At 38.1% G+C, this 19258-nt stretch overlaps 1 protein-coding gene across 2 annotated transcripts in view; it reads right to left on the minus strand.

Moving 5' to 3' along the window:
- Nucleotides 1–19258, minus strand: part of AFG2A (AFG2 AAA ATPase homolog A) — a 275456-nt gene that overhangs the window by 156251 nt on the left and 99947 nt on the right. The window contains exon 15 of one of the 2 annotated variants that reach the window (XM_066233616.1): nucleotides 5357–5979. The exons of the other annotated variant lie outside the window; for it this stretch is intronic. Coding sequence (XP_066089713.1) covers nucleotides 5908–5979 — 72 coding nt within the window. The 3' untranslated portion in view covers nucleotides 5357–5907. Of the gene's footprint in view, nucleotides 1–5356; nucleotides 5980–19258 lie in introns of those variants that run through there. 2 annotated transcript variants of the gene reach the window in all.

Here is a 19258-nt window from a genome sequence, read left to right on the forward strand (position 1 = left end):
TAAGGAAACGTGGTAATGGGAAGACCTCACAGAAAAGTCATGTGTATCCTAAGATAAAACAGTAGCTTGTTTTATAATCACCCAACAAAATGATGATAAATTCTGAATTTTATGCTATATTTTTTGGTAATGGAATTTTGGTTAAAAGAAATGTAGTACTTGAAGTTAGATTTCAATTAATCTATTTGCTTATAGAGCAAATCATTTGTAATGATGCAGCCCAAGTTCACTATCTTGTATCATTTTATTGCCAGCTTTAAAAAATGAGTATCAACATGGAAACAACCAAAAAGCCCGTCAATAGATGACTGGATAAAGAAGATGTGGCACATATACACTATGGAATACTACTCAGCCATAAGAAATGATGACATCGGATCATTTACAGCAAAATGGTAGGATCTTGATAACATTATACGAAGTGAAATAAGTAAATCAGAAAAAACCAGGAACTGCATTATTCCATACGTAGGTGGGACATAAAAGTGAAACTAAAAGACATTGATAAGAGTGTGGTAGTTATGGGTGGAGGGGGGAAAAGGGAGAGGGAAAGGGGGAGGGGGAGGGGCACAAAGAAAACTAGATAGAAGATGACAGAGGACAATCTGACTTTGGGTGATGGGTATGCAACAAAATTGAACGACAAGATAACCTGGACTTGTTATCTTTGAATATATGTATCCTGATTTATTGATGTTGCCCCATTAAAAAAATAAAATTATTAAAAAAAATGAGTATCAAAAAATAAAGCTTCCTCTCAAAACTCACATTCACAAAATGATGAAATAAACATGGGGATGAGCAGAGGTCCAACATGAACATATCATGCTTACTGGAGAGTACACCAGTTGTTTTGAGTCAAGGTCTGACTCTTCCTCAGGACTGAACATTCTGAATATTACAATAAAATGGATATGAGATGTTAACACTAATTGACATTTCCTTTTCAGAAAAGATTTAAAACCATCAAGAACTAGTACAGACAGTACCTGGGTTATGAACAAGATAGAGGTTCTGTAGGTTTGTTCTTAAGTTGAATTTGTAACGGGTACAATTACCTATTAAATACAACGTAGATGTTTGTCTACACATTTATTTTTACCTTTCTGTGCATATAAATACTTAACATTTTCAAATATAACCTTCAATAATCTTGGATGATGCAGATGATGATGGACTTGTCGGAAAGGAAGGGACTCATACTAAAGAGGTAGGATTTGTTTGATTCTACTGCTGGAGTTAGTTTATTTTTTTTTCAATTAAGACTTTTTAAAAAATTGACTTTAGGGGAAGGAGGGACAGAGAGAAACAGAGAAATTGACCTGTTCCTATATGTATCCTGACTGGGGATCAAACCAGCTACCTCTGTGCTTCCAGATGACACTCTAACCAACCAAGTAACCCAGCCAGGGCTGGAGTCAGTTTCATGAAGTCGGCATCCAGAGAGGCTTGTACAGAGCTTTGCTTTTTCTCATCATCAATGACCCTGTAGCATCTCAGCCCTTTGGTAACTGATGACCTAGCCCTTTGGTAAACTTGGTGACCCTCTCTGTGTCAGGATCTTGCTCCTCTAACTTTGCCATTCCTGCTTCTATGAGATGAAAAACCTCAGTTACCTCTTTTGTAGAAAATGTTTTTGGTTCTGGAGTTTCTAGGTCCCTGTTTTCTTCCCTAAATGCTGTCATCTGCTGCTGTAGTTCCATAAGGTCTTCATTGGTTAGTCCTTTGCCAAAGAGTCAAGTAACTCTGTGATATCATTTTTACAGATGTCCAACTGCAGTTGATTACCAACAGCCCTCTCATGGCTCCGTTCATAAGTTCGAGTTGTACATAAGGCAGATGTCTATAACTCGGGGACATAATGTAAGTACTTGTAGAATGAATAAAAGTGCTACACTGGTTGTATGCCTATATAACAGACCAAACTAAATTCCCTCTGAAGTTAAAGAGCCAGAGATCTATGAAAAGCTTTTTCCCTTTCAACTGAAAAATATTACATAAATTATTATACATAATTTTATAAAAAGACAGAATTAATCATTTTCTTCTTTGAATATTATCCTCTAATTATTGTATACATTAAAACATTTTATACAACAGTTAATATTTTGGGTATTTTAAACATCTTTTGGTAAAACAAACTTTTCTGAGGCAACTGCCTTTTGAAAGACAAATACAAGTTCCTGTGATGAAAGACTTCACTACCAAAAAAGAAGAAAAAAAAAAAGCAACTGATTTTCAGAAAGTAAAATATTCATGATAAAACATTAGGAATGACAATTTTAAAAAAGAAATGTAACACAGGTTCCAATGTATACTGCTGTAGGCCACACCTGGATGAAGAGTAGAGGTGATTTCAAAACACAACTTCCAACCAAATACACTGCCTAACACACATGCACCCAAAAAAGATAACATGGCCAAAATAATAGCTTTATGCTCTGTTCATTAAAGGAAAGTAATAGAAACCCAAAGAAAGAGTCCTATGTAAAGAAAGAACAGTTTATCAATGTCAGAAATCTTCCTGGTATTTTCTTACACTGCATTAGATGCTAATTACCTAAATATTAGCCTGGACACTGAAACAGGTCCATTTAAATGTGCAGGTTGGAAATAGAGGGTGATGTGTGGCAATAAGTGAGGCAACAAAACAAGAAACAAAACCAAGCCGGGAGCTGGGAGATCCCACAGGCCCTGGGTGAGGCGTGAGGGACACAGGGTGACGGCCGCCCTCGGAGCGACAAAGCGGGTTTAAAATAAAAACAACTTTACCCCCAACAAAGTTCTATAAACAATCAATCTTGAATACACTCACTTTTAAGAACTTGGAAGTAAATAGTTTATGATACTACAAAGGCACACAAAAAGGCCTGTGGAATTTTCCTCAAAACCATCTACATGGACAAAGGTTACAGAACAAACTATCCAGACTCAGGTGACAAACAGTAGTAAGGTGGTATATGGGTACGGCATATTCACGATGATGTACGGAGGAAATGAAATTCAGAAAACACTCAACCAGTCACAGTATCTTCCTTTTTTTAAAAAAAAAATATATTTATTGATTTTAGTGAGAGAGGAAGGGAGGGAAAGAGAGAGAGACAGAAACATCGATCCGTTCCTGTATGTGTTGTGACCGGGAATCAAACCGGCAACCTCTGGGCTTTGGGCTGATGCTCTGACCAGCCACGCCACCTGGCCAGGGCCACGGCATCTTTTTTTTCAAAGAGAAAATGAGTGGCTGGCTGGGCAAGAGTATAATACAGAGATGTCCAGAACAGCCTGTCACCCATGCTAAGTACACAAGGTAAGAACTTAAAACAGGCTTTCTTTAGGCCACTGCTCTTCCAATTTAATCTTGGAGGAAGTATCACAAGTCTTAATTTCTAATATACTGCTCACAAAATTTAGGGGATATTTCAAAATGAATATGAAGCTATAAAATACCCTCTCATTTCTGTGAGTAGTACACACGACCCTGTCAGCCATGGCAGACTCAATCTCCTGGATGATAAGATCACCCTCTGCAATGACCCTCTTCCTCCTCCCTCGTTACGTGTTCCGGGTGCAAACCTGTTACCGCTCTCCTCCTTCTCTATGCATTGAGCACTAGACCCCTGGGAAGCACAGCGACACATCAGTGAACACAGCACAATGAAAAAACCCGAAATCGAAAATCTGAGCATAACAATTATTTTTAAAAATAAAGTGATGTAAATACTCTATGAATCCATATATAGTAAGACTATTAAAAGTACAATACTGTTTCTGACAAAACCAAGGCAAATGCTTTGGGAAATTCAAGAAAGGTAAATAACTAAAGTAACTGTTAATTGGGTGTAAGCAGACACCTGTAAAATAAAGGGGGGGGGGGGGACACTGAAGGTGCTTCCAGTTCTCACCCTGGAAAAGACAAACATTTACATCAACATGATGGGTTTAGATAGGAGATATCATGGAACTCCAATCAGTGGACTATTCCCAAAGAAAAGCATTTGCCAAGAAAAGAAGAAAAGAAAAGAAAAGAAAAGAAAAGAAAAGAAAAGAAAAGAAAAGAAAAGAAAGGGAAGAAAAGGAAGGAAGGAAGGAAGGAAGGAAGGAAGGAAGGAAGGAAGGAAGGAAGGAAGGAAGGAAGGAAGGAAGGAAGGAAGGAAGGAAGGGAGAAGAAAAGAAAGAGAGAGAAGAGAGAAAAAGAAAAAGAGAGAAAGAAAAGCATTTACCCTAAAATAAATAGCAAATTATTGCAAATTTCAAGATTTCATGTTAAAGTAAAATCATTAAGCTTTATGGGAACTATTTTAATGATTCTTTTAAACTGAACTACTAACTACTCGTATCAACGTAGAAATCCTGATCCAGTTTAAATTACTGATGAAAGGGCAAAATGGAAGACACTGTAGAAAGAAATAAGGCAGCGTCTACCCAAATTACAAAGGCTTTTACCCTTTAACACAGCAACCCACTTTATAACAAACAGTGGGTTGTTTATAACACAGGTACCAAGTAATACCCAATGTTACTCACTGAGGTTCTATTAGTAACAGTACAAGACTGGCACCAGCCTAAGTATATGTCGATGGCAGATGATCTGTATGTAGTTCTACATCCATGCAGCCCACAAAGAATGGGGAGAACACCCACATATAACCATCACCAAGATAGAGAGTTAAATGAACAGCGAGGCTCCACTGGAGCAAAGATGGCCCGGGCACTGGGGATGGCTCCTTGGCCTCTGCCCCAGGCGCTGGAGTGGCTCTGGTCACAGCAGAGCGATGCCCCGGAGGGGCAGAGTGTCGCCCCCTGGTGGGTGTGCCGGGTGGATCCCGGTCGGGCGCATGCGGGAGTCTGTCTTACTGTCCCTCCCCGTTTCCAGCTTCAGAAAAATACAAAAGAAAAAAAGAAAAGCTCTGGACAGTAAGCAGAATTCGCTGCCTTCCGCAGACTTGGGGGGGGGGGGTATTGGAAACAGTTAATACATACACATAATATGCTTGTACTAGAAACACTGAAAGAACAAAGAGACTAATAAAAGTGGAGTGAGAAAATCAGGGTTAGGATGCGGGCAAAGTATCACCATGTGTATCTTTCCATACAGTTTTGACCTTTGAAGCATGTAACATGTACGTTACCTATTCAAAATATCACCTATTTATTCTTAAAAAATAAAAAGACTAAAGAATATACAGAATGTAGAATAACATAAAATTTATTACTCTGCTTTCTGTTATCAGTGAAACAATTTACTATTTTACACAATACAACCTCTAGGAGATAATCAAACTTTGCTTTTTCACCTCTAGCTGAGAGCCAATTTCTTACTTGCATTTTTCTCTACACTAATTCCATAGTTCTGGCTTGTCCCTCGACTCAAAGCAAAACCAAAGCCCTCAGAAGACTTCTGGCGGTGACAGAACGCAGATCTCTGTCCTCACCAAAGACACAACTGGTTCTTAAACAGGAAAATAGAGGTGAAGTGACTTGCTATGATTCGTGACTTGGAACTGCATATTTTTCACCCTCTTTCGCTTTACAGAAGGCATGAACTTCTTCACAGCACGTATTCAATTAATTGACGAGGTATGGGTAGAACAGCTGATAACATCATTGTTTAAAAAATAAATCAACTACAATATTTTTTAATACAGTGGGATTGAGAAGATCGCTTACACTTCGTCCCCAATGTCTGTTTTCGTTTTAGCACAATGGATGGAGTATTATTAAATCTCTCTGAAGCTCACCCCATGTACTACTGCCATGAGCCTCAATGGTTGTGTGGCTGTGCCCAGCATCCCAGGCCAGGGTCTGAAAACCTCAATCTCTGGAAGGCAATATAAACATTCCTCATTAGTCTCTAACTTGCCTCCCCTAAGTCACTCGGTGTGTGTATGTGTTTATCCATGTGTGCTGCTATATACCTCCTTCTACTGCAAATGACTGTGATTGAGCAACGATGACACAATGGAAGTACAATAGCACCATCTGTGAAATAAACAAGAAAATGCAGATGTCAAAGGTTGGACAAAACATTTTAACTGTGAGAAAAGTTTAATGTCAACACAAATTACAAATGCAAATTAGCTAACACCTATCTGACAAGTTTAAAAAAAACACCTGACTTTCCAGATAATGTTAGACATAAAATAAATTTAAATAAATAGACTGTGAAGGTTAAAAAAAGACAAAATTCCTCATGTCCTTCTATCATGAAATAGGTTTTCCATTTCTCTGTCATAAGATCACCATATTGTCTCTATGAACATTTTTCAAAGAATGTTTTTTACCGTGTTCATAAATCCCCAAATCAATGTCTAAAGCTGCTCTTCTCTCTTATTAGTAACTCAACAAAATAAAATCTCCCTATAAAACACTGTAAACTTCAGTGTGGCTATTCCTTTGGGAAAACTCCCATCAGGATAAAAATCTCACCCTCAACACTACTGACTTGGGGCTGGAGAACCCTTAATTGTGGGAGTGGTCCCGTCATCAGAGGATGTGCAGCAGCTTCCTGGGCCTCTACTTCCTGGATGTCAGTATCATCTCAACCAAAGAAGTCTCCAGACATCGCCAGATGTCCAGGGGAAGGGGAGGAGCAGGGAGAATTGTCAGGCTGAGAACCCTGCTACAGAAGATTATTAAAAAATCCCATCATTATAAATCTGCAGCAAAATAATCAATAATCAGCTTCCTGGATAGCTCAGACATTCACTGCTTGATGTAACAGGCGTCCTCAAACTACAGCCCCGCGGACCGCATGCAGCGCCCTGAGGCCATTTATCTGGCCCCCCACAACACTTCCGGAAGGGCCACTTCTTTCATTGGTGGTCAGTGAGAGGAGCACTGTATGTGGCGGCCCTCCAACGGTCTGAGGGACAGTGAACTGGCCCTCTGTGTAAAAAGTTTGGGGACCCCTGATAGAAGCTGGTCCTGATAGTTTTTGTTTGATTTACAGTCTTTTGAGGTTTTTTCTTGTTTTTTTGTTTTCAAAATATAATTCTATCTTAAACTTTCATTCAGAGTCAAAAATTCCTGTTAACTTTTTTTAAAAATAGAAATGTTCTAAAATAATGCTCAAATTGTACTGATCACTATTTATGCCCATTTTTTCTCCTCAACATGACCAAGATGACAAAACAGAAACCTTCCACATCAGGCCCCAAATTAGGGGTTGTCAGGAGTATGGAAATGAAAAATGCAGCCTGATGGTGAGCAATAAGATCAATGACTCTCCTGCTTGACTCATCAGCATACCCACTCTCCCCACACGCTGAACTGGGGAGGATTTTGCAAGCTATTAAAAACTGTTTATAGCCAGATTTTTTTCCACTGGCTATGAGGTGGCAGCATCCTACCAGCTATCACTAATGCAGGGGGAAGTTTTAATCCCCGGGGAGGTTGTCCGGGTAAGTGAGCAGACTCTAGCTGACAGCAGAGATAATGCAGTTCAGTTCTGGGCCAGCGCACTGCATTTGTTTTTGTTGTTCCCCTGTCCTATCAGCAGCTGTCTCCACAGATCTGTCTGTGGACACGATAAATAGTCAAAGCAAGCAGCCCTCTCCACCCACCTAAATTATCCTCACACACAGATCCCAAGCCAAACTTTGGGAAAGACCCCCTTTTTAAATGCACATTCTCTATATAGTAAGTTACTTAAAACCAATGAAAAGAATGCAAAAACAATGCACATGCAGAGAGAGAAGTATTTATAGAGAAATCTAATTCTTTGAAGTTCAAAACACAGAAAAAAAGGTCAAGATCATCAAATATTTCTAAATATGTAAAACAGGAAATATAAATATGTAAATGATGCCCCACCAGCCCCTAATTAAGTAAATAAATTACAGTAGATGAGTTACAGACCAGATCTGACTTCCACAATCCATCTAAGCCTTGGAAAGAGTTTATTTGTTGATTTTAGAGAGAGAGGAGGTAGGAAGCAAGAACACTTGAGTTGCTCACTGCTTGCCTGTCATATGTTCCTTGACCAGACAAGTCCAGGGTTTCGAACGGGCGACCTCAGTGTTCCAGGTCGACGCTCTAGCCACTGGCCACCTAACGCCAGGCCCATCTAAGCTGTTTAAAAATCTAGCATTCAAATTATCTTCTAATTCCCAGAAATAAGATTGTAAAGGTACTACACGCAGACTTCAACTTCCTCCAAAGTAAATGGCAAATTCATACTGCGAAATGAAAATATCAAGAAGCACACAGGGAAAAAAGAAGTCTATGACCTGCGGACATATTTGGAAGAGATTTTAAAACACTGGAAACTGGAAAAAAAGTTAATGATTAGGAATTAGATAAAGAAAAAAAATTTTAACTCACTATTCTGTGTTCAAGGTTCTATACTCTACATTTAGTGTTTTCACAGCCAACCATTCAGAAAAAACAATTCCATATTACTATTCTCTCTGAGTGAAAGGAAACTGGAATTTGAAAGATAGATGTAATTTTCACAAGATTTATATGATACATAAACAAATGGGACTATAAAAACATCACATTTTTGAATCAAGGATGATCTTGGGCAGTATTACTATCTGATATGGAGAGCACTGAAGTGCAGACCCTAATGTAAGACTCACAAAAGGACTATAACCCTGTCTGGATTTTAAACTCCAGTAAGAATTAACAATATAGCTCATCAAATTTTTTTTTTGGTATTTCTTTATTTTCTTAAGGATGACTCTATATTCTTGTTGACAATTATAAAAGTAACTAAATATCAATATTAAGCTATTTTTTAATGTAACATTTCTAAAACCAGGGAGAAGGACCTTCCATTCGGAGAGGTTCTCAATAATGTTGGAGTCTAGAGCTCTAAATTCATTCACCAGTCACTCATTTGACAGATATTAATTTAAGGCAATCTTTGGTATTAGTGAACAGCATTTATAAGATCTTCCTATTGTTATAATAATTATTATAATTATAATATGAACTAACATTTATATAACAGTTAAGGACATACAAAACATCTTCACTACATTATAATTGCCTTTCACTATTTCCTGGCTTTATGATCTGCAATAAAAGGGAAAAGTTAAATTTGTGCTAAGAGGTAGCAATGGGAGACAGCCACAGGAAGTCATCTGAAAGTTAAAGAATTAAGTTGTATACCAAAATTTACATTTCCTGGTTTTCAAGACTAGTGCTCTAGACGCCACCAAGAGACTTGAATATTTCTTCATCAAGAATGAAAACTGCTTCACTGTCCTGTGATTTCTAAGTCTTTTATCAAATCAAAAACTTAATCTGAGGACTACCCCAGATTGTAGATGTCTATGCTACCCAGATAATCTCAAATTCTATACTAACCAGAATACAAAGATTCATAGGCTGTATACTCTTCAAATCGTTTCTCAATGCTCTAAAAAATAAAAACTCATTAAATGGGGCAAAGTATTTACTTTTGGACAAGTAAGCATCTGAATTTAGAAAAATTAGACGTGAGCCTGACCAGGTGGTGTCACAGTGGACAGAGCATCGGACTGGGATGACGAGGACCCAGGTTCAAGACCCTGAGGTCGCCAGCTTGAGCGTGGGCTCATCAGGTTTGAGCAAGGCTCACCAGCTTGAGCCCAAGGTTGCTGGCTTGAGCAAGGGGTTACTTGGTCTGCTATAGCCCCACAGTCAAGGCACGTATGAGAAAGCAGTCAGTGAACAACTAAGCTGCCGCAACAAAGAATTGATGCTTCTCATCTCTCTCCCTTCCTGCCTGTCTGTCCCTATCTGTCCCTCTCTCTGACTCTCTCTGTCTCTGTCAAAAAAAAAAAAAAAAAAGGAAGGAAGGGAGGGAGGGAGGGAGGGAGGAAAACTAGATGTGAAATGTCTGTGATGGGTTACAGAATGAAGCTATCTCAGTTTCTTGGATAATATGGCATACTAATCCCAGTTAGTGATATGAAGAAAATAAATTACAGTGATAAAAAGTTCCATATGACAACCCAATCCCATTAGAGTCATTTTACATAATAAAGATGTCCTTTGTGTAATAACTTTACTCACAATACTTTTATTTAACAACTTTTCAAAGACCAAATATTTTAAACAAACTTTACAATTCCTGTTGGTAATTATGTACATGTTTATATATGGCTACATAGGGCCTAATGAATATAGGGATGAGAGAGGTCAAATGATAGAATAGATGTCAGCTTCAAATGAAAAACAATGGCATTAACTTCAAAATGACAGACAAGGCCCTGGCCGGTTGGCTCAGTGGTATAGCGTCGGCCTGGCGTGCAGAAGTCCCAGGTTCGATTCTCGGCCAGGGCACACAGGAGAAGCACCCATCTGCTTCTCCACCCCTCCCCCTCTCTTTCCTCTCTGTCTCTCTCTTCCCCTCCCGCAGCCGAGGCTCCATTGGAGCAAAGATGGCCCGGGCACTGGGGATGGCTCCTTGGCCTCTGCCCCAGGCGCTGGAGTGGCTCTGGTCGCAACAGAGTGACGCCCTGGAGGGGCAGAGCGTCGCCCCCTGGTGGGCGTGCCAGGTGGATCCCGGTCGGGAGCATGCGGGAGTCTGTCTGACTGTCTCTCCCCGTTTCCAGCTTCAGAAAAATTAAAAAAAAAAAAAAAAAAAAAAAGACAGATAAGGGGGTCTTGTTCCTCACGCACCACTTCCTTTTGTGTAACACTCTCCTCAGGTCATTTAGAAGTAGACTACGTTAAAAAAATGTAAAGTTGAGAACTGTATGGTGTATGTATTATAAGAAGTAAACATCTAAAACCAAGTATAGAGTGCAGTCATTTTAGCACACCACGACAATACATGAGAAACTGACATGCTGTAGGATCAAGTCCTATCTCCCAAAGTGCCTTTAATGACTTATTAACTCTTGAACCATAGCAAGCTATTTAATAAGCTCTCTGATTCAATTTTCTCATCTCCAAGAAATAAATAGAAACACTACTTTACAGGGTTGTTAGAATCAAAGATAATGTGTGCCTGTCGATTTCGAGGGGTGATAATCCTTGTCACCTTAGAGCAGTGTTGCTGAATTTCTCTGATTCCCTTCATGTATTCAACATTGTATATTAGTTTATTTCTCACTTCAAATATCATACCTGAGAAAAATTCCTGCAATTAAAAGCATAAAAGCACATAACATTTATTTATTCATATTTATGTATGTAGACCTATCTAAAATATTCCACATACAAATTATACTTTTGTTTAGACTACTTCTAAAAGTTTAGAAGTAGTCTAAACTTTTTTACTTCTTTGTTTTTCCATGAAGAAAAAATTCTTGCTGCTCGTGAGAACTTTTGGCTTTTCTCACTGTCTGAAGGAATACAGGCTTAGGTAGCAAACGTGAATGTGAAATATCAACTCATGGAAACTTGGCTGCATATTACTGTTCTCCTTACTAATTCTGCAAACGATGTCAGCAGGGCAATCAACTGTCAGCAAAACCTACTCATGGGTGTAATTGAACGAAGAGAAGTTTAGAGGGAATTATTCCTTATGATTTTAATGGTGATTAAGCACATAACCACATTACTTCAGAGCCATCAGAACAGTTAATAGAAGTTTTATCTTAATGTGCATTTTTCTCTTGAATAAATATAACTTAACTACCCGAACTGTTCTGTTACTAAACATTTATCACTCTCAAGAAAAAGTATGTGAAAAGTATATAATGGGATAAAGTGAGGAAGTAAACATATAGGAAATATTAGTATTCTCAGTGAAAAAGCAAAACAAATTTAAATGATACACAATTTAACTCAGCAAATTCTTTGACCAGCAAATTATAGTTGCCATGAGAAAGTGGAGGCTTCCCAAAGGTATTAATACAGCTAATCAGAAGAATATGTAAGGGAAGTCTCTTTCCTATTTTAGGAATAGAAAAGGAAACTTGGCTGCATATTACTGTTATGACTGCTTATTTTATGTCCCAGCACTTACAAACAATAGGAAACAAAACTAAAATCTTTGTCCTTCTGAAGCTTATAATGGAGCAAGGGGAGATGCACAGTTATAAACAGTGTAAGTAAGTGGACTATATGGCAATAAATACTGAAGAAAAACCTTGAGTAGCGCCTGACCAGGCGGTGGCGCAGTGGATATAGTGTCGGACTGGGATGTGGAGGACCCAGGTTCGAGACCCCGAGGTCGCCAGCTTGAGCGTGGGCTCATCTGGTTTGAGCAAAAGCTTACCAGCTTGGACCCAAGGTCGCTGGCTCGAGCTAGGAGTCACTTGGTCTGCTGTAGCCCCACAGTCAAGGCACATATGAGAAAGCAATCAATGAACAACTAAGGTGTCGCAACGAAAAACTAATAATTGATGCTTCTCATCTCTCTGTTCCTGTCTGTCTGTCCCTGTCTATCCCTCTCTCTGACTCTGTCTCTGTAAAAAAAAAAGAAAGAAAGAAAGAAAGAAAGAAAGAAAGAAAGAAAGAAAGAAAGAAAGAAAGAAAGAAAACAAAAACCCTGAGTAGCATAAAAGGGGATCAGGAGAAGGAGAGAAAAGGAGTTGAAGTATCTGTGTGTCAGATATTTGCTATGGTGTTTCCCAAGAGGTGCAGTATTACTACTGCTGCAGACAAATGAGATCTGTCTTATGAGTGTTTCCTAGCTCTTTTAGTTCCTATTAACTCTTTGTAACCTTCATGATATTGCAAAAGTGTTATAGTGGTTATAAAAAATGTCACACGTTTTTGTAGGAAATGTTTGTATTTGGCTCTCTGTCACCTAATACATTGCCTGGTACATAACAGGTGCTCAATAAATATTTGGTGAATGACTCAATCCAGACCAATAAACAAATACTTTATTTGAATAGTGGTCCAAAGATTTAGTAGTTCAGGCATCAGAAAACTTTCTTAAAGGACAAGATGGTAATGTCTTCATCTTACCAGCCCAATAGTCTAAGCATCAATGGGTGTGGCTGTGTTCCAATAAAACTTTATTTACTTAAAAAGGCAGAACACACAGGAATTTTCCAATCTCTGCTTAGTTTATTCTCTATCTATCCAATTTCCTTAAGGCTTCTGTTCAATTTTCCTGGGAGTATAAAGGTATACTTGTCATCTACTATACGTGCTAATGCTTACTTTTTCAAACAAAACAAAATATAATTATAACAGTAACACACACAGACTCCCTCCCTCTCTTCTCCTCTCCTTTTTTCTTTTTTTTAAGTAAGACTGACAAACTGAAAAACATACTACTACACTGGCTGATGTATACCAGTTTTTACAAGAGTGCGTGCACATGTGTGCACACACGCACATACACACACAGAGCACTATTAATATTGCACAATTACTGAGCTAAGGAATACATTGGTATTGTGTAAAATACGTATCAAGTGCTTGCATTTGATCAGAACCTGTCAGCTATCATGTGTGATTGCCTATCGCATGCTTGATTGCTAGTATGTGCCATCTAGTGACTACAGTTCTCTCTCTCCTGTCCAACCGCCCCTTCTCCCGAGGCTCCCACCCCCTCCCTACCCAAACTTCACTTAAATCTAAAGCATTGTTTGTTAAACAAACTATAGGCGGAACACACCCCCTATACGTGAAGCCAGTTCCCTTCATTTCCTGAAAGCAGAGGGCAGGCACTCTGGCAACGTTTCAGGAGAGCGCCTCCACCTTGTGTCCAAAGAGGGGAACTGCAACACCAAAGTCTGCTGGGCAGATGACACAGGTGACAAAGGCTGGAGAGGCTGACACCTGAGTCATTTTTCCAAACCCTCTCTGATGTATATGCCAGTCCAGTGCTGCAGACAAGGTTGAGATGGTTCATGCTTTATACTCTTTTAAACACACCCCTTCAAAAATGCATACACACTTCCTCTCTCTCCCTGAATAAAATGCCATGCATAAAAACGGCCCATTATTGTTAAAATTCTCTCTATGCATTTTAAAAATAATCAGTTCTTCTACCAATGACTTTGAACCATTCAATACTTGACTTCAGTCTTACTTCCTGGCAACACTAGTTCCCAAATACAGGAATCTAGTGAGTATTACCGATATAAGGCAAGAAGATTTTTCAAATTTAAAAATGAGTTAGCTTTAAGTCATTTAGCTAGACATTTTTTTCTAACTCAAAATTACTTTTACATTCATTGGTGTTTTTAAAAAATAGGATAATATATAGATGAAAATATACAGACTGATCAGACATCTGTGAAAGGAAAAAATATGCAGCTCAACAAGTTTTCCTTTGTCAAAGAATAATAAATTTTCAGAGAAAAATGAGTGTTCTTCAACTGTCAACCAAGTCTTTTATTATACAACAGCAACCTTAAGGCTGATTTATGGCTTCCCCCACCCTCTTCTGACAATCAAGTGGTTAAAAAAGTAAAGTAATTTTTGCACACCTGCATAATATTTGCTTGCTATATAACCTGCTTGGAAAAAAAAAACCCCACCTTTTCAGTAACAAGAAAGTCTCAAAAGGTATTATCTGAAAAAGCTTAAAAAAAAAAAAAACTAAACAAAAACCTCAGAAATATGTTCAGTAAACAGCATCCTTTTATATAGCATTTGCAGTCTCTATTCTGTCTCTGTGTCATAAAAAAAGAGGGCTGTAGAAGGTGAACGCTGTATCAGGGATTATCTGGTATATTTTTGACAGGTACAGAAACAGAGGCCCAAAGAGGCTAAACTTCAAAGAATCCAGTGTTAGGCTAGAGCGAGAACTGGAAAGAAGAATGCATAGCCTGTCTCACTTTCTCCCCTGCCTGTTTCTCGTCAATTTCAGGTCTATCACATTTTGCATGTAACATTCTAGTCCCTATCTTTTTGTCATCTGTTCCATGTGTCAATCTCACTTTCCTGTTGACTCACTTCCCTAATTAGGCTACTTACATTATTCAAAAGCTCCTCTGCCCTTCTGTGCATACACTAATAATTCAGACAGAAATACTAAGGTTTGAGAATGGCTTTGCCCAAAACACAATAAACACAATGTTCAAAGATGAAAGTTACACTGCTCCTCATACAATAAATATTTCTACTATATCACAAATTCATGAAGCTGCAGCTATCAGTGAAAAAGTGGGCCAAGTGATGAGGAAGTTACCTATACATTCCAGCCCTGTTTTAGGCCTAAAAGAAAAGAAAATGTTTTAAATATCCAAAAAGTTTAAACCAGATTTATATTGAACTCTCCATTTTAACAGAATATAAAGCCTTAAGAGTTAACAAGTATATCTAAATTTCATTAAATGTAATGTCTTACTTACTTCCATCACAGAAACAGAAAGCATTTCTTTATCCAAATATGTATTCTTTATTCTTCAAGTTAATTCTACTTTCAACTGCTCTTCCTCCACACGCAGTCTTAATCACCGATTTCTCTTTAGGGGCTCCCTTGGTTAACTCTTCAAACACATCCCCTAACTATCTCTGAGCCAATTCAGGGTCCCATGCAGCTCACCTGAATCGGGCTTCTGAACTATATATATGCAAAAGAAAGCTACACAAATTCTCCTTGGTTTTAAAGATATACTCCACACTTGACAAATGAAGTCTATCAAATCTAATAAAGTGAATTTCACAAGAATTAATTCCTCTATTCTAAGTCCTGCAGCCCTTGCAGCTGTCATGGATGCTAATTCAGGGTCCATGAAGGAAAGGAAAAGAAATTCCTGGGAAGCGTATAAAAAGTAAGAGGAGCTAGGAGGTGCTGAATTTAAAGGAAGACCTCTAGATCTGATCAAACGGGGGTTAACTTCTAAAACTTAAATTAATAGCACAACTCATGAAAGGGAAGCTATTACTCAGCAGAAAACTGAGGAGAACATCTTGATTTTTTAGTTTTGTTATTTTCTTTCTCTTGACCTTGAACTCAGCAGCAGTCCACAGGGTGAGTCAGCTGCAGATAAAGGACGCAGTCCAGAGTGCATTAGCAGAAGCGCAGCTTAGAAACTAAAGGCGTGAAAGGTCTCACTAAAGCTCTACTAGTCAGACTACAACCTACTGTGATCTAGTTACTTGCGGATGCCAGTTTCAGAGAGAAAGGAACAAGCTGACAATAGCTCAGATTTAAAAATATATTATCAAGAATATTGAAGATTAAATAAGAGTATCTATATGAAGTAAAACAAGACATCAGGCCTATAAAAGAAAATATTGTTTGGTGAGATAAGAGATACATGACAGTTTTGAAAAATAAGAACCATGGAGAGGGATTAAAAGTTGTTCTTTATAGCATCTTGGAATAAAATCGGGCTCCCGTGTAGATGCCTGGAGACAAACAGTTGCTGCTTTGGTAGAATCACGAGCTTCCTAACAGTGTGAGAGACGGATGAAGGGGTCTACTTCATGAGTTAGGAGTTCCCCATCAGTGTGGGTGAATCATCTAGGGATGGAGAAATGCTGGGTGGCAACTATATAACGGGGTCAAAGCATCAGAAGGGTGACAAGACCATCAGGCTTTCTCCAGTCTTGATAAAAGTAGTTTATTTCTGAACGTGGTTATCAAGGGCAATACGACTTATGTTTTGTTACTGTTCTTTGTCTAATAGAAGACTAAACATACTGTATGCGTATTGACACCATCAAATATTATTTACAAACATATACATTTAAACAAAGAACTGTAACTTCCCAAAACTGAAATAATAGGCCACAAGTCTCCCCTGTGACTACTACTTTGTTACAGCAGTGTAAACGCAGTCATAGATATGAACAAATTAGTGTAGCTGCAGTCCAAAAGAGCTTTATTTATGGAGATGAAAATTGGGATTGATCATTTTCACAATTCACAAAATATTCTTCTTTTGATTTTTTCTCAACATTTAAATATGTAAAAACCACTCTCAGATCATGGGATATACCAAAACAGGTGGTGGGCCACAGTCTTTGACATAACATCTAAATAAGATAGCACCCATAGGTGCATACAACCTCTGGCCCTTCTCTCTGCTCTCTGCCCATCTTCCTCCGCAGCTGCGAGCGCATAACCTCTGCCATAGAAGATGCAGCAGAACTATTCCTCCAAGTCCTAGAAAGTGACGCTGGGGCTGAAACCGGAAGAAGACCTGTGAGGCAGCCTCCCAGGCCTGATACACTGCAGCTCACCTTCCAACCCCAAGACTCTCCATGTCATTTTGATAAACATCCTTAAAGATTAGTAAGTACCCTTTCCTTAGATACCCACAGGAAACAGAAAAGTATAATTCCTTTGGACTTTCTATGTCTGTCAGGTAAAGCAGCCTATTCTCAGTTCTGACTTAGCTGAGAACAGAAGTTTTGAAGCAGGACTGATAATGAGGAGGGGAAGAGAAAAGCTGTCCACAAACACTTAGCATCTCACATGCTGACATTTGTAAACATGCTAATTAAATTGTTCTGTGTTAAAAAGATATCCATAAAACCAACTTTTGATTTGCAATTTTTAAGAAATAAAAATACTGTGTCATATTTAACTCATCAAGTTTATTTCTTCTTCCAGAAAACTAAAAGAAAAATTAATGCCAGTTTATTAACCCATGACTCAAGCATACTAAGTTAGAAAATAATTCCAAGCTCTGAATTATTCAAAATTTCTATATAACTTCCACATTTTCCTCAATTGAGCAGTCATTTCCATAGATAGCTTAGAGTCAATATTTAAAATTCTACAAGTTTAGTAATATGAGAAAACCAGGTTCAGAGATTTGAGGTGATACTTACAATAATCATTGAGAACCTATTATATACTAGGCATCAGTATAAAAAGGAACCAAAGGGCATAAATTCAAAAAATATTCATAAAATTAAACTATTTGAGGGCTACTTAATAGCTAGAAAATAAGACATGACCATTTTTCCTTAATATTCAACATAAATACATGAAGTATCACAGATTGGATACTACATTCTTCTACAGGGGCCACACAGGCAACAGTCTAAGAAAAAATATAAACTACTAGAGTTTGGGCATTTATTATTTGAGCAGCAATAAAAATTTAGTTGTTTGCTGTTCTAAAGTCTCCTGATGCTGAGGAAATCCAGACCATCATCAATCTAAAGACAAAGTGCCTTCTTGACATCACACCGTCTCATTCATCTTTATCTGTCCTTCCGCTTCCTGTATTTGTCCTTCCGCTTCCTGTCATTCTTATGCTAAATGGACAGCCAAGGCCGACACTTCTCTTCACTCACATACATGCAGGAGTAGAGGGACAAGGGCAAGAGGTCTAGAGACCTTGACCTCGAGCTACCACCCAAGACCAGCAATCACTTGACTGCCCAGTGGGCTCCAGCGCACTAATGGGTGACATGTAACTACGGTAACAAGAAGCAGAAGAATGTGACTCAGGCACCCTGTCTCACTTCCTTTGCAGTCCAAACGAAGTTCTAGCTTTAGTTTCCCGAGACTACATGAAACTGAAATATTGTTGAAAAAGACACAAACTATGCACAACATATGAGTCACATAATATCAATTTCACACTAACAGTCCAAGAACTCTCCCTGATCTAACATATTAACTTAAGGTCATCATGACATAGAGGTGATGGGTTAACAGGCAAGAGAACTGAAAAGTATGCTAACTAATTAATAGGGCCAAACTTCTTCATTAAATGCAGCCAAAGTAAGACTAGATGTATTACTTCTTTGACACTAGATTAGTCCCCCCTCCACTTTCCAGTTTTAAGCAAAAACAAAGTCTCAACCTTTCAGCATCAGCTTATAAATTACTTTAAAATCTTCTGTCGCCTGTTCTTTTCCTACTCCAGTTTCCTCCAAACAAGACAGGTGGTGAAAATTTTGTCACCATTACATACCAGCAAAAGTTTTTTTATGTGTGTTTTGAAACTGGTTCTTAAGACTGTTTTGTTTCTACCAGCACATTCAAGGCACATTTTGGACACCATGTTCTAATCATACAAGTGCTGAAGCTTTTTGATAGTACTATTACACAATACACAAATAATTATAACAGTTATTCAGAGGAAAAAAATTCTGGAAAGGAAATAGACTCTTGCTGTACTATATATCATCTGAGTCATAACAAAAAATACAGTTAAGAAACTAATATTTCTACATGAAAATGACATTCTATCTGAAATAAAAAAGGATTGAAATGTTTTTACAAAAATCTTTGATTATTTAAAGTAGTTATTTTACACAAGTACAGAATAGATGCAGAACATTATTCAGAGTTGTACTTGAAAGCATAGCATCATTTGATGACCTTATAACCATTACTTTTTTTTTTAAAGATTTTATTTATTGATTTTACAGAAAGAGGAGAGAGAAGGACCAGGAGCAAGAAGTATCAACTCATAGTTGCTTCACTACTTTAACTGTT

The sequence above is a fragment of the Saccopteryx bilineata genome, chromosome 1 (genome assembly GCF_036850765.1).
Source record: "Saccopteryx bilineata isolate mSacBil1 chromosome 1, mSacBil1_pri_phased_curated, whole genome shotgun sequence".
In the NCBI taxonomy this organism is placed as follows: domain Eukaryota; kingdom Metazoa; phylum Chordata; class Mammalia; order Chiroptera; family Emballonuridae; genus Saccopteryx; species Saccopteryx bilineata.